This window comes from Euprymna scolopes, chromosome 20, assembly GCF_053919585.1.
Source record: "Euprymna scolopes isolate OS-2025 chromosome 20, ASM5391958v1, whole genome shotgun sequence".
Lineage (NCBI taxonomy): Eukaryota > Metazoa > Mollusca > Cephalopoda > Sepiida > Sepiolidae > Euprymna > Euprymna scolopes.
The window spans coordinates 9,997,972-10,015,548 of NC_136501.1; the positions used below are offsets into that span (position 1 = coordinate 9,997,972).

The 17,577-nt window shown below is 33.3% G+C and overlaps 1 protein-coding gene across 2 annotated transcripts in view; it reads left to right on the forward strand.

Annotated features, from left to right (window-relative positions):
* The window catches only part of LOC145241312 (golgin subfamily A member 2-like), a 129,284-nt gene that overhangs the window by 26,121 nt on the left and 85,586 nt on the right, over window positions 1-17,577 (forward strand). For both annotated transcript variants that reach the window (XM_080104121.1, XM_080104122.1), the window contains exon 2: window positions 11,376-11,507. In XM_080104121.1, coding sequence (XP_079960247.1) covers window positions 11,376-11,507 — 132 coding nt within the window. The remainder of the gene's footprint in view (window positions 1-11,375; window positions 11,508-17,577) is intronic.

Sequence of the window (17,577 nt, forward strand, 5' to 3'; positions counted from 1 at the left end):
CATCTGCCAACTGTTAGCGCAAAATACTGCCAACCTAGAATACAGCTTTTTCTTCTCCCTTTGTCAGAAAAATCACTCATTAAAAAATGAGGACTGAGGGACAAATAAAGAGAAGCGAGAGTAACAGGAGCTGCCGGTAACGCATCCACAATACGTTTTCTACTCTCCATTAACCTCTGACCTTCTTCAGGTGCATCTTGTCAAACTTGGGAAACTTTCTGTCAAACTTGAAAATTTGCATGAAATTTTGAGTGAACCCTTTGTTTAGTCCACATGGGTAACATGTTCTTGTTCTGTCAGCCATGACTGGGTAGAAGTTCTAAGTAATTCGCAATTATATTTTGAGTTTTGTCTGCACTGAGAATTGAACTTTTAACATTCAGATGAGTAACTTTACAACTGAATTTTACCAATGCAGAGTTCAACAAGATACACCTGAAGAAGGTCGGAGGTTACATCGATCAAAATTTTGTGAAAATAACACTATATATGGAAACAGTAGTCCAAAGAATCTAAAAAATACGAATCGGCTTTTTAAAATTCTTTTGAGTGTGTCTCTCTAAATTCCAACCCAATTTGTTTCTGTGTCGGTCTTTATTGAGTTTCTCTAATTTATTTTTCCTTCAATATTGTTTCCTTTAAAGTAAAAATTCTTTCTAACCATCTTTGCACTCAGATCGTTGCAGCCAAACTGCTTCTCTTTTTATTTTATTGACGCCTTCCTTTTGCCAATTCGTTTCATTAGGGCAATATTTTTCAGTCACTAGAAACGACAAAAAGTAGGTTAAGAAGAACAAACAATTACAGCAAGTTTTCGTTAGGGTAGTGTAAGGTAAGAGATAGGTGGGATTCGTTAAAAACTATAGAAAAGCACATTTGAAAAGAAAAAGAAAAACCTTTCGTTGAAGAAAAGGCATTCAGAATATTTAACCTTTTTTTTTTCACTTGAGGAGTTGTGGGGGAGGGGGGTCATCTCTTATCAAGGCCCGGAATAAGGGTTAAATGCTAGGTAAATGATTAGACAATATGATTAGTAATAGTGGAAGTGGGATCAGGCTAGATTATTTAAGAGGACGGTTTAACAGAATCTTATATTAAATTTGAAAGTGACCATGCTGTATTCAGCTAGAAAGCACCCACACAGTATTGTTCCACAGACTGACACTTCTAAGAAAGCCTGAAAGTACTTCTTTTAAACTCCTCGGCCTAACGTTTACAGGGAATATGAACTGGAATAGATACATTGAGAGCATTGCCAAGGCTGCTGCAAGGAAGGTTGGCTCCCTCTACCGTGCTAGAAAACTACTTACACCTGACAGTATCCTATACCTCTATAAGGCAACCATTCGCCCATGTATGGAGTACTGTTGTCACATCTGGGCTGGTGCATCTGCTGCTTGTCTCTCGCTCCTGGACAGGGTTCAAAAGAGAGTCGCCAACCTGATAGGTCCTGAACTGTCATCTAGGCTTCAGCCTCTGTCCCATCGACGAGATGTTGCATCCCTCTACCTGTTCTACAAATACTTTAATGGTGAATGCTCTGACGAACTGCAAACACTTGTACCTCCCCGACGTAACTATCCCCGACAAACCCGACAAGCTACTAAGTCTCATCCCTTTATAGTAGAGATCCCTAGGTGCAAGAAAGCCTTTTACTCCAATAGTTTCTTCCCCAGAACTGCGGGTCTTTGGAACTCCCTTCCGGGATTCTGCTTTCCCAACTGCAATGATATGCAGAAGTTCAAGTGTAATGTTAACAAACATCTTTCTACTCATCTCCCTTCATAATGACCCCGCTAATTAAGTCCCTAATAGTAGCCCCCTGCTTCAAAGTGGCACTGTGCCTTGTTTGGGGTGAAAATTGAATAAAAAAAAAAAAAAAAAATGCAACATGTAAAGCTCCCTATCAACCTGATTATAAATTAAAAAAAAAAAAAATGAATTTGCTCAATTTGTAGCTGGGAGCAGGGGAGTGGAATTGTTTGTAATTTAATCTAAAATTATTCTATTTTTTACATTTCTTTACCATTCTTTAAAGTTCTTCCCTCAAAAATGTCTTGATTCACAAAATTATAACAAAGAAATTTTAAAACCATTACTATATAAGTTTTAGAGCAGTGTTCAGTTCGTTATGTGAGTTTAATGTTCTCCTGCATGAAACTTTGTACTTCTATGAAATGTGCACCTATGAACTTACTGCACTTGCATTCAACATAAACTGGATTGTTTTGGCTAAAGAATGTTAAAAAAAAATCTAGTCCGTGAAATGAGTTTCTAACCTAATAAATCTTAAACAGTTTATGTAGCTCCAACCCCTGTCCCATCACCGCAATATTGCATCCATATGCTTGTTTTATAGGTATTTCCATGGATGGTGTATCAATAAACTCATTGCCCTTGCATTCAACATAAATATCCTTGGCAAACCCAATTAGCAGCAAAATCCCACCCCTCACTGTAGAAATTCTCAGTTTCTGGAAAACTTTCTACTGTAATAACTTCATTCCTTCGACTACTTCTCTTTGGAATTCCCTCTCTGCTCCCATTTTTTTAAAACTATCGACATACAGAAATGTAAATGTAATGTGAACAAACATTTTTCTAAAGCACGCTGCCCCCCCCCCCATACACACACACTGGCACATTTCTTAGCATTCTAAATTTTCTAGAAAACTATTTTTTAAAACATTCATAGATGGTGATTGTGATGAGGGATTTTTGTGTTGATTATGAGGTAGTTTCCTCTTTACCCTAGAGAGGAACTAGGATGTACCCTGCTGAAGTTAAACTTGATTGAATAGGTCAAGTTCATTATCACTAATCCAAAAAGTATGTTACCCCCCCTCCCTCCTCCCTCCTTAATAAAATGTAAGGAAACTATTGATCATGGAGAAAGGTTTCTGTTGAACCAGAATGTATGCACCTGGACCCTTTTTTATAATAACCTGTTGTGCTTACTTTTGAAGAGACATTTGGTTATTGTAATAAAAACCAAGGAAGATGTGTATATAGAAGGGATGGGTTTGTATAAATAAAGACAACGTTTGTGTTGAAATGACAATGATTATATGTCAGTTTCAGATGACAAACTTAAGACCAATGCATGACACAGTTGTAATAGTATTAAGATGGTGTGGCTTTATCATCCAATTTCATGTAATATGTATTACTTAGAGATTTAACCTAGTTACCTGTCCCATTACTGGTTGCAAAAAGTATGAGCCAAACTCAATGAATGAATTCATATAGTTTTCTGTCCTCCTCTCTCACTCTCTCATCTCTCTTTCCCCTTCCCTCTCTCTCACACCCTCTCTTTCTCTCTCTCTCCCTTTCCCTTTTTTATTTAAACTTCTAAGACCTTAAGTTAAATCTAAATCATTAGGTTTGATATTTGTATCAATTAAATTATTTGTTTATTACATGCTACTGCAGTTTTTAGATTTTAAATAAACGGATAGTTAAATGTTAAGAGATAAAAATTAGCTTTTAATGAATTTTATATTGAATTAATGTTTCCTAGTTTGTTGCATGATGAGAAATTTAAAAGTAACATCAACCAACTATAATCAGCCCTGGTTTAATGATGCTTGCAAAAAAGCTATTAGGCTATGCGCTGCATTAAGAAAATTCAACAACCAACCAACTACTCGGAATTTTAACAACTTTAAAATATGCAGAGCTAAAGCACGCCGAACAATAAAAGAAGCCAGATGGGAATCATAGAAGAACTTTATGTCCAATAGAAAACCGTATGGAATATGATACGGAAAATATCAGGAAAAAACACTGGTTCCCCTCTCAACCACCTCTGTAGTAACAATAAAAAACTAACCCCCCCCCCCAAAAGGACATGGCCAATATGCTTGGAGATACTATTGCAAATAATTCATCATCCAAAAATTACAATAAAAAATTGCAGACGTTTGTTTGTTTATTTTTCTGATTCCCATTTGGAATCAGAAAAATAAACAAACTGGAGTTGAAAAGTAATAATCAAGAAGAATACAACAAACCTTTTACCATTCATGAACTAAAAAAAGCCAATAACACGGCTGAGGGACCAAATGAGATAACATATGAATTCCTAAAACAACTAATAGATCAACCATTAAAGTATTTGCTTTCCATTCTTAATGACATTTGGATCAATGGCAATCTTCCAGCTATATGGAAACAAGACACAGTCATTCCCATACCAAAACCAGGAAAGGATGCATCTGACCCCATCCAATTATCACCCCATAGTACTAACAAGCTGTGTGTGCAAGACAATGATGAGAATTGTAAACACTAGACTAATTTGATTTCTTTAAACTAATAAAATAATAATCAACTTTCAATACAGCTTCCGAAAACATCAGAGCATTACAGATCATGTAATACAATTGGAAACTTTTATCAGAAATGCATTTATACAAAAAAAAACATGACTACTATTTTCTTTGATCTTGAAAAGGCTTATGATACCACGGTGGTATAGTATCATGAAAGATCTCAAAGAAGCTGGACTGAAAGGAAGACTACCCATCTTCATCAATAACTTCACCAATAATAGACTATTTAATGTCTGTGTAGGAACATGCCTCTTGAACATCAAGGAACAGGAAACGGGAGGGCCACAGGGAAGTTTTTTGTCTGTAACATTATTTAACCTAAAAATTAACAACATAGTTGGATGCATAAACCAAGGTGTGGATTGTTCACTATATGTCAATGATTTTTAAATTGCATACAGCTCAAGGCATATCCACATAATTGAACTTCAACAATACATTGATAAAATAAAAAAAATGGACACCTGAGAATGGATTCAAATTTTCCACTAACAAAACAAACTGCATGCACCTTTGTCAGCTTAGAAAACTGCACCCAGATCCTTTTTTAAAACTTGATGATACCCAGATTCCTGTTGGAGATGAACATAAATTCTTAGGGCTAATATTAGACAAAAGACTTACCTTCATCCTTCACATCAAACACCTAAAACATGAATGTAATAAAAGTCTCCAGCTAATGCGGGTCATTGCCCACACAGATTGGGGAGCAGACAGACAAACCCTATTGAAATTATATAGATCACAAGTACGATCAAAACTAAATTAAGAACCCCCATTATCAATTTGACACAACAAGTCATACAATACTTGACTAAAATCCTGCCTACAAGTGTATTGCAAACCCACTACTAGATTGCTCTCTTTTGATAGGAAAAAGTCACAGCCAACAAATCCAGCCCATAACTGCATCTTCAATACCAAAACCTATTTGACTAAAAAGTAAAAGCTATAAAACCTTTTGATCTTCGCATGAAACCATTAGAGGAAGACACAGTTACCTAAATGCTAAGGAGGGAAACATTATTCCGGAAACCCAGTGAGTGAAACTGACGTCTTTGCCACAGGTATTAGGCTTTAGTCAATGCGGCCCTGGTTATGAATCTTGCTAGGTCTAGTCATGTTGATAAGACATACACAGCCTACCACATCTCTGGGGATTATATTTTATAAATATTTACATTCCTATATAGTGATATCACACTGGTTAAAGGAACAATGTTTCTCTCCTAGCATTTAGGTAAATGCTTCCCTGTAAAAGGATATTTGAATATGTTCAATTATGAATATTGTAAAAAAAACAAAATAAAACTATAAATGAAAAAATCAAACAAACAAAAAACACCATTAATAATACCTCTATTAATGTATATCGGATCACAACGTATTTTTCATGAAATTTTTTTTTTTTTTTTTTTTTTTTGCTTGACTTTCCATCTTGCAATGTCTTTTTTTTCTTCTTCTATTGATCCTTTTCCTAAATACCCACGAATCCGTCCTCTACTGTAATATAATTCTGCGTAATGTGTAAACATTGGTGACAGATGTGAAGAAAGTTTATAGATAACCTACATAAAAGAATGTACATTCAGTGTCATTTGTCAAAGCAAACGAAAGAGAAATGGCAGTGATTGTTAGCCACAATTCAATAAATGTCAACGTTATGGCCATACCATGCCGTTCAGATTAATGGAGTTGCAATGATAAACAGTGCTTGACCACCGACTATGATCAAGGATAGAAGAGGAGGAGAACGAGGAGGTTTGTTCACATCTGTTGCTCTGGACAATCGGTAGTCTTTTAGTTTACAAACATTTCTCTTTCCTTCACATAACCTGCACAAGTTATCAGGACAAATTATCATTTTGATTTGTCATTGCCTTCTAGGAAACAAAATCAATTGTATAACATTTGACAATTCTCAGAGATTCCATTTGCTATTTTTTTTTTTATCCACTCCACAACAGAAAAGCATTTTTTTTTTTTTTTAAATCGTTCACTTTTTGTTGATTCATATTCACGAATGCAACACCCTGTTCATATTGCCATCTTTTAAGAAAATGGCCAATAAGAGAAGATATTCATTCTCGCATTGAATATTATCACCATTATTTCCTTTTATCCTTCTCCAATCCAACTTAGAAAAGTTGCACATATAAAACTTAAACAAATAATACGTTTTTGAATTTTTGAGATGAGAATTGCTTATTTGGCTTCCTCGCACTACTGTTCTCATTTTAAGTGTCATTTTTACTTTTCGGTCAATGTATCCTCTAACCTTATTCAGGTGTATCTTGTCGAACTCGATATGGAATTTTGAATGGAACCCTTTATTTAAACTACGGAGATAGCATGTTCTTGTTCCATTAGACATGTTTGAGTAGACGTCTTAAGTAATTTATTTTAAGTGTTGTCTGCACTAAAGATTGAACCTTCAACCTACAGTAAAATGTAACTTACAACTGAATTTTACAAAGTACTTTATCTACTATGTCACAGGTCTTTGCAGTTCAACAGAAAATTTCTGGAGTTCAATATGATGCACCTGAAGAAGGTTGGAGGTTACATCAACCAAAATGTGAAAATAACACTCAAGATGAGAATAGTAGTCAGAAAAATTCAAATAAAATGAATTATCAAATAAAAGTGAAAATCTATAAATATAAAAGCGAAAATGTATGTATGTATGTATGTATGTATGTATGTATGTATGTATGTATGTATGTATGTATGTATGTATGTTCGCTTTTCCTCGATGTCCACGAAAGGCTTCTTTCAAACAAGCGCTTGCTCACTTCATAACTTTTTAAAACTTTTTATATCATCTATAAATTGTAATATCTATGAATTATTCACGGAGCTCGCCTCTCTATTTAATTTTATTCACTTTTAAACCTTAATTATTCCACATTTCCTGCATCGGCACGCGTTACATTCGCTTTTCGGTATAAAAAAAGCGAACCTCGACTCTAATCACACGCCCAGAGCCAGTTTGGTCAATGTCGACTTCGTCATATCAGACTCTAGCTTTCATTTCGCTCCTTGTGAGAGGCTTTTTAAAAAGAAACAAACCCATTTATTCAAAACTGTCCCGCACAAAATAACTGCTGAATACCTATCGCCGTCACGTCAATCAAAAACGCACACCTGTTTTTTTTTAAAATACTTTACTATTTTCCAACTGTGCGCCGTCAACGCTTCGACTTTTTTTCACATACCCCGAAAAACACACGGGCAACGCCGGGTACTCCTCGTACCATTCGGTTTTCGGTATAAAAAAAAGCGAAACTCGACTCTAATCACAGGCCCAGAGCCAGTGAACGTTTGGTCAATGTCGACTTCGTTATATCAGACGGGAGAGCGGGTTTTTAAAAACAAACAAACCGATTTATTGACCTCATTAAAAACTGTCCCGCACAGAATTCTAACTGCTGAATACCTATCGCCGTCACGTCAATCAAAAACGCGCACCTGTTTTATTTTTTCACACTTTACTATTTTTCAACTGTGCGTCGTAAAAGCTTCGTTTTTTTTTTTTCACAGGCACCTGTTTTTTTTCACACACACCTACAAACACCCGGGCAATGCCGGGTACCCCTCGCTAGTCTATATATATAAAAGCGAAAATGTATGTGTGTATGTACGCTTTTTCCCGATGTCCACAAAAGGCTTCTTTCAGAAAAGCGCTTGCTCGGTTCACAATTTCTTAAAACTTTTTATATCATCTATAAATTGTAATATCTCAGAGTTACCCACGGAGCTTGCCTGTCTATTTAATTTTATTGACTTTCAAACGTTAATTATTCCACATTTCCCCGCATCGGCACGCGTTACATTCGGTTTTCGGTATAAAAAAAAGCGAAACTCAACTCTAATCACAGGCCGAAAGCCAGTTGCTAAGTAACGTTTGTTCAATGTCGACTTCATCATATCAGACTGTAGTTTTCATTTCATTCCTCCTAATAAACAGGGAGCGGGTTTTTAAAAACAAACAACCCGATTTATTCAAAACTGTCCCACACAAAATCGTAACTGCTGAATACCTATCGCCGTCACGTCAATCAAAAACGCGCACCTGTTTTCTTTTTAAACACTTTACTATTTTCCAACTGCGCGTCGTGAAGGCTTCGGGTTTTTTTCACATAACCCGAAAAACACCCGGGCAACGCCGGGTACCCCTCGCTAGTGTATCTAATATAAACGCAATAAATTTAAAGTGGAAATTAACACTTAATTGAAGTGGGTTCATTTTGCATCAGATTTTGTTTTTCTGCAACATTCACTGCAAACCTCAATAACATCACAACAGCCATTATTGGCACAAAAACAGAACTTGAGATAAAGGGAAAAAGTTTGGCGCTTCTACACTATTAGGACGAAATTTTGGAAATCATAATATTGAATTTCACATGAAAACAATGGTATTTACGAGCTACGGGGAAAATGAATGCCGATGCTCAAAATGTATAAACATTTTGACCCCTCCCTTTACTTAAAAATTCACCAAAAATCAGGAAATTAACCAATTTTAATGAAATTTTCAGTATTTATCAAATTATTATTGTGGAATATAATGAACTAATTATTTTTATTTAAATCTTAGTGGAAATGTATTATTTTGTTTAAACAAAAAATACCTTTAATAAAGTTATGGTTTTCAGTAGTAAATAAAAAAAACACAATTTATTTTTGCTTTTTTTTAATATAAATAAAGCATCATAATTTGTAACAATAATAAAAAATTTTTTTACAGGAACATTACGAAAAAAGCCCCTAAAGTCTGTATTAATGAATTCGATATAACTCGAAGAAAAATTAATTTTTTGAACTATCGATATTACCATTGAATTAAGCATTGTTTATTTAATATTTTCACCCAAAAAAATTATAATAGCAAAAATATTTCTACTTTTTTTTTTTTTTTTTTTTTTTTTTTAAATTACAGATTTCGCCTATGCAAGATTTTAATAATTTCCTTGCTTGCAAGAATGAAACTTTCGGCGATAATTTTTATATAATCTCTAACAATAATTAAAAAAAAAAAATTAATTTAAAAACAGGAACATAAAAAATAATTTAAAAATGATAAAAATTGGTACAAACGTTCAGAATAGGAATGTACGGATGCATGTCTGGGGGAAAAAAAAAGAAAGAAATCTGACATCTCTACCTCCTTTTACTATCATGACTTCATTTTGAAACAACGTTTTGATTGGCTGTAATTTTGGGATTTTGTATAATCGTGTTTACAAACCTTTATTTGTTGCATTTTTGGCGAACGGTAGAATACTTGCTTTTTGAGGGATAATTAAGTTATTTTTTTTGCACAAACAAATTTTTTTAATTTAATTCAATATCATAGGACTTTACTAATTATCTTTGAAATAGACCCAGAAAACTAATATTTATCTTTTTTAAAGGATTTTTACAAGGAATTTATTTAACTTCAAAATTTAGCTGAATTGGTTAGCTCACCATGAAAACATTTTTCATAACTTTTTTTTTCACGTGTACAAATATATTTTTTCCTTTTAGGAAATGAACTTTAGTCTATAATCTTTCAAATACAATCAAAAAGTAACCGGAAACCTACAAAAAAAAATTATGATAAATCGGCTTTCAAAACTAGGTCCCTCTATCTTTATCCACCCGTTTTTGCCCGTATCTAGTATCTACGTATTTCTTATATTTTTAAGATGGTTATATCCAAAAATTATGAAAATCGATAAGGCTGAAAATTATTTATTAAAGAAAATAAAAATAGAATTTTATGAAAATGATCAGAAGACACAGGAGAGTGCAAAAGGGAGGTAATTTTCCATTTTGGTTTAAACAAGATGCCGGTAATTTTTTATTTGCTAACACAAAGTTGTTTTGTTTAATAATTCAGTAATATTCAGGTAATTTCGACTGCATAATTTGGAAGCTATCATTGTAACTTGTTTGACAAAAAAAATTCAGTTGAAACTATTGTTTTTATTTGAAAACTCCATTTATCAACTACAAAATCTCGTCCCAATTCTGTAGAAGCGCCTAAAGTTTTTCTCAAAATATTCCCACTTTCACAAATACAATTCTAATTAGTGATGGAACAATTCCAATATTTTTTCCTGTTTCCAATACAATTACCGATTCTTTTCTAAATTCCTGATTCTATTATTGATTCTTTTTTAAATTCCTTATTCTGATAAAATTACTGATTCTTTTCTAAATTCCTGAATCTGATTCTGTTAAACTCTAAATATTTAGCTATAGATTTTTTTAAAATTTCCACATTACTGTAAAAACCCATGTAATATGTACATATATGTATTTTTTACAAATGAAAATACATTTGTGGGAGCGACTCGTAGATTTTTATTTCACTGGTAGTTGAAATTAATATGTATGTATTATTTTATCATTAATGTGAACAATGGAAAATTACATTGTAAATAAAAACAAAGAATGATTAATAATTTTGGAATCGAAAATGAAGTTCAAATTTTTTCCAATTAATCGTCTCAAATACTAATTCTAACAAAGTGAAAACTGGAAGGAAGTAAGATTAATATAAAACAATTGTATTTTATTTTCTTTATTCTTTCTTTGCAACCGAGCATATTTTTATTGTCTATAAATTGTCTTTATAAATATTTAATTTTATTTATTTTACAAATAGCCATGTGCACGTAATCCAGAAGCGAGAGATAAAAGGTTTCGAATAACGGTACTTATGCAATATAAGAACCGTGCTATTGTAGGAATTGTCTGGGCAGTTTACAGAAAGTGCTTGAAGATGTCAAACAAAAGTTTCTTGATTTTTTTTTTTTTTTTTTTTTTTCCAAATCTTAGCCAATTTTTCAATGAAAAATATATTTCTATCAGTATGAAGCTAATTTAATGAAAAATTTATTGAAAAATGAAAACAATATTCTTGGATAATTTTTAGAAAATTAAAATTAAAAAATAAAAAGGTAAGTTTCATGAATAAATTCTTTCTTGAATAGCAATGTTACTGTTTTTGTTTTAATTGGAATTAAATTTTTTCTCGTTTTCCAGCTAAAACAATTCAAAGAAAAAGGTAAAATTTCCAGCAATCAGTCCAATTCTGATAATCGTTCATCGTCGACCAGATCAAGTGTCAGTCCTTCTTCCAATCCGTCCATTACTGAAGAGAAACCATCTATTCAGGTGAGACCCTCTTTTTGTACACATCTGTGAATTACCCCATTTTTTTTCAGACTTCTTTAAATCTTTCATCCTCATTTTGCTTTCAAATTAAATGATTCTACATTTTTCCTCAAATTTATTGATCATCTATGATTTTTCGGCTAATATTCCGCATTCTCTTTTTTGTTATTGTAAATCACTGGTTGCTAAACTTTTCCAGGCAGGTATGCATCCAAGCTTTCAAATAGATTGTTAGCACATACGCATACACATGTGAATGCACTACTTTCGTTATATTTGTTATGCTTTAAATTATAATGTGAATAAACATCTTGCTGCTCAACTCCTCACAATCCGCTGTCAGACACGATCCCAAATAGCATCACCTTACATTCTAAGTGGCAATATACCTTTGGGGTGAAAAAAAATACAAAAATGTATTTCACAACTAAAACCAATTCTATTGAACCAATGTTGTTTAGATGTTTTAGTTGTGGTTGTAAGTTTAGCTCTACCATTAATGTAAGATCGGTATCACACGTTATCCTCCTGACTACTTGTATACAGGATTTATATAGAAGTGAACGTTTGATTACCAACAGTTGTTACTTGCACACCTTCAGTGTAATAATAAAGCAATGATCAGATGAATATGTAATGTTGAGTCAGATCAGCTCCTGTATATCAACTCTGATACTATGTTGACGAGGCTGAACATACCAAGGCTTAATGAACTGATGACCAATTTGCTATGTTGGTTTGGTCATGCTGTGAAAGATTGTCTATAGTTTTTCTCCGATAATCCCTATTTTAGTCACGTAAATTTGTTCGATATACAAGTCGTGTTCGTGTTCAACAAAATGTTTGCTTGTTCTCAAAACAGAAAAAAAGAGGAAAAAGGGTTGGATTCAGAATTCTTAACAGTCAGCGTTCTATTTCTTCACCTTCATCGTCGTAATTCTCTTTTCACCATCTTCCCAACTGAAAGCAACCTCATGTGCACGAGATCAAATATCATTGCCATGGAATAAAAAAGTCTTTTTATACTGCCGCTTCAAAAAATGATAGCGCCTAAATTTGCATTTATCTTATTTTTCATATCGGATGGGTTTCAGGTTTGAATGCCACACGCCAACCGTTGGTATTTATTGCTGTGGTTCTCCACACCATTATTACATGTTGATAAGACGGCTCCAAATGTTGATTGGATGACCCTAAAAAACTTGAATGCAAACCATTAATAAGGATCTTTGATAGTAGACTTTGAACAAATCAGTCCTCAAAACTGCTTAAGACTGAGATTGTAAGAATATGTCAAATCTGTGATCAAGAGAAATAAGATAAAATTGATCGTCATCAATAATAAAAAAAACCATTAACATCTGATCAGTAAAGTTCATTTTATTCAGTTATTAATAGAATGCATGTCGATCATCTTCACAACATCCGATTGTAATTCACTAAAAAGTATCCATGTTTATATTCAATCTATTTCTTTGCTTTAAGCCAGTCAATTGCGCTAATGAGCAATCCTACTATAATATTCAAAAGTGATGATGTACATTCCAATTTATTCACTCCAAAAAAAGCGTATTGCCACTTGGAATGTAACCGACTACTATGGGGAGTTGAGTAGCAAGATGTTTGTTTACATTACGTTTAAATTTCTACAGATTAGTACAGTCAGAAAAGCAAGAAACAGGGATGGAATTACAAACTTTAGCAGTCTGAAGGAAGAAACTATACAGTAAAAATGTTTCCGGCATCTCGAGACCTCCACAGTTAAGAGCTGGGATTTTGCTGCTTGTTTCTTAATATCGGACATATGATTTTCTTTGAACTTTGTCCGACGTGCGATGTTATTTTATATGTGAAAACTTATTCCTTTTCCGTTTCTTCACTATTGACATCTACAATGGGGTTGATCATTCAGTCTGGGATATTTTAAGCAGCGAAAGATCCTGAAATCTTTCGGATATGTCACGTTGCAACTTGCTCAACAGAATTGAAGATATATCAGATGTTGGTATGAACAATACTACTGTGCAACTGCAAGATTTGTCGCTGCTCAAAGATTTACACTTTTTTACATGTATTATATTACACTAAGCATTCAACTCTTCAATCAAATCCGAAACCACAGCATCTGTGCCAGATTTAATAGCACCAACATCATAGACACTCTTCTGAAAACGAGACTTCATTAGTTTGAACGCATTCTTAGATGGTTTGAGAAGACATTCATATGCAAGTTGGTGGCTCCCAACTGTAATCGCTGGCTGGAGGAAGCATGAAGATAGATTGAAGACGTGGATTAAAATGCAGAAGACCGACATGGAATTGGTAGCTGACCCCTGCGTTTATGGTATTCATTGTTGAACTGGGAATAACCAAAGATACAGCTGCCAATCAACAATGTGGATGGACCACATTGACATAGTGAACTTACTTTGAACTGGCTTGAGTGAATGCCGTTACAAGTACCCAAGTATTTTCAACACACACGAAACTTACTGTGTACACTTTTTCTCTAGTACAGAGATGTTTAGAAACTGATAGGATTCATTGCAGGCTTGCTTTTGTTTTGAATAATTGTAACTTGGATAGAAACATGGAGATAGCTGATTTGAATTTAATAATTTAATCATTTCTTTGCAATTGCAAATTAATTTCATCAGAGAACAAAATTTTGAAATTCAACAACTTTTTCAAAGAATGAATAAAACAGTCTCGGGCAATTTCCATTTTATATTGAGAGCCATCTAACCTGTATATTATCCAGTTACCCAAAATATGCTTCAATAGTGTATTGAACAATGCTGTCAGCAATGTTTTCCTTGAATCTTGAGAAGTGTCAGGTCTCATGAACATTATACTTTTTCCTCAAGGGGACTCAATCAGGATAGGTAATCTCTGAACCACTAGCCCAAATGCTATCATTGCAGAGCTGACAGAAATTGAAAGTGTGCGTCTCGATTATGTTATAAAGTGATAAAAGCTCAGTGATTTGTGTAGTCTTCCCCTTAAATATTTTGCTTCCGAATATTGTCTGTGAACTACAGAGTACACAGTAAGCACTTGGCTTGTTCCTTATATTTCCAAAGTTTTTCCATTTCTGAAAATTTTCTCTGGAATTGACTGAAAATATGCAAATGTTTTTGCCTACTTTATTAGACTACATTTTCATTAATTTTTAAAAAAATCTGAAAAGCTTCATGCTTTCATTTGAAAATATTTTCTTACACAGTTGACACCTGTTGATTGCAATTCCACATTTTTTATATTTCACACGATACTACAGACACTTTTTCCTGTTTCCATCATACTTTTTTTCCCCTCAAGAAAAATCAATCAATAGTAAATATTTTTTCAAGTGATAAGCTTCATTGTCAGTGGTTATCACCTTTTAAGTATTAATGAAATCCTAGCAAGATACTTTTGCAATTCTACAATTGTTTTTTTTTTTTTTTTTATCTATAATTTTATATTAAGAATAATATTACTCCTAAGAAATTGTAGGATTTTTTTTGTGAAGGTTGAGAAAGAAATGGTAAAGGACAGCTAACATGTGACCTTTCTCCAGTGCTTGTATGAAGATGGTTTCCTTATGATCTGAGTTTTGAAAAAAGCACCAAGTTGTAGTTTGTCTTCTGAAACAACTATAAATTGTTAATGTATGTATGTGAAAGATGACAGCAGAAACTGCCATGTTGGGAAGCTGTTTGTTAATTGGTATATTCTACTCTATTCTGCAATGTGAAAATTTTTTTACAGAATGTGTTGACAGAATGTTGGACCAAATTTGGACCAAATTTAGCGTGTGTGATTCTAAATAAAATAGTGAAGAATATGAGTAAAGAAAACTGTAATAAAAAAAAATAATACAAAAAGCTTACTGATGTTGGCAGTTATTGGTTATTATCTCTACTAGCATGGGTGCCTGGCATTGCCCGGATGTTTGGAGGTGTATGTTGAGCAAAAAAAAATAAAAAAGTGGTAGTAGGAAGGCAGGCTCGAACCCGTACCACAAAGGAGGAAAAGAACGAGAGAAAAAGTGAAGTCTTTGCTGTTATGGCCACCACCAAACCGGAAGTGACATATGTTTAAATTAAGGCTAGACAATTGAAAAGAGGGGATGACTTTCAAAAATATTGTCGAAAAAAGCGACCCTCGCCTCCCTGTAGAAAAGTGCTCAGTTGAGGGTGAAGAAATTAATGTTTTTAGCCAATTTTTTGGTATTTGTCGTCTGAAGGGTCAAGCTTCAAAACGATACTGATCTTGTGAAAATCCGTCGCCTCTATTGAAAGTTTTGGACAGACATGCAAACGTACATGTATATATTGGTAGCTCAAATTTTCAACCCAAACTGATTAAAAAGCTTGCCCTATCTCTGAATACTCTATGTAAAATTTCAAATGTTTAGACCAGAAATTGTCTGAGTAATTTGGTAGAGACTGCGGAGGTCAATTTAAAAAATTTTTTTACCCCTATTATGACCTCTTAACATATATTGTTTTGCGCTCAAATCAAGTTATTAAGTTAGATCCATGTCCAAGAAACCTATATCTAAAATTTCAATTTTTTATACCCAAAATTGGGGGGAGGAGTTTGGAAGAGTTCTCAAAGTTCAAATCGTTGAACTTTGACCCCTTAACAGCCAAATTTCTGGCCGAAAACCGATTACAAAGATTTTCCCAAATCTCAGTACCCTGTATATCAAATTTCGAGTCTGTAAACTGAAAATTGAGTTATTGCGTAAGGAAATGTACACACATACACACACACTTTCACTTTTATAGATATATAGATTTTATTGGAATGTACGAAGGATCTACTTTACTTTATCATATAAATTGTAACAGATTTTAAAAATGTCAGCTAAACATTTAAATAAAATGAACGCTACTTTAAAAAATATTTAAAATTGTAACAATTAAGTGTTTATTAAAATGACATTGAAATAAAATTAAAAATTGTAGAATGTAAGTTTTTAAAATTTGACTTAAAACAATTCTAAAATTGGTAAAGTTGAAATTTTGTTACTTTGGTAATTTTTAGTGATTATTTTTTTTTTTCATCTTGATCAAATTATCATTTTTTAAATTGAATGTTAAAGGTGATAACTTTTCTACAACGATGACTAAGCTTATTGTAAAGATGATACTGATGCTGCTTTCTAATGTGACTGGCTAGTATGTGGTAGCAGGTCTGTGCTGTGATGAGGGTTATCACCTCCCTCCAATTGTCAGTTTGTTTAATGTTGTGATGACGAAAGCGTTAAAAATTAAATGTTGAGTGAGTCGCAAAAAATAGGTTCATACATTGGGTAACAATTGTGGACAAGCAAACCAGCAAACGTTTCGATTTTTGACTTTGGACAATATAAACTACTCTTACTCCACCTTGTTACTCCTTAATATCCCGTTTTCCTTCTCCCTAATGTGTATTGCCCACTTGAGGCACTAATGCTATAAATGATTCTTAACTTTATTGCTTGTATTAAGATTTAGGACTCTCAACAAAAGTGAATTAAAACAACTGTACATGTTATAAATATCAAGTGCTATTGCAGATTCTGCTGAAGCCTGTACAAAACCTATTGAGCAAGCGTATTTTTTTTTAGCTTCTCTGAAAAGAAAAGGTTTTTCATAAAACCCTATCCGACATTGCTTGGAGATCATATCTTGAAAAATGTAAACAAAAAAAAAATCAAAATGTTTACTTTGAAAGTGAATGATCTTCTGCATTAATGAAACTCTAAAATTATTTTTATCGATTTAAAAAAAATATTTTTATCTCTAGCTAAATTAAAATACTTTTGGGTAGGTATGAATAGTTTATAAATAGTTGTTTTCACCCTCTTCATTGCAACTGTTATGTAGACAGTCTGCATTGTTGTCTGACTCAACTTTAAAACCTGTCTGCATCATGTGATCCTTAAACTTTTATAAAATATTTGCCAATTGTCTTATATTAATACTTGTTACTGTAAATCGTGGCTATCAGAAGCCTGGAGCAATCTTGAGAATCCTGCATCTAAAAAGTGCAGTTTTAATCTACTGCTACAATGTTTGAATGTAGTTTCCTCGGG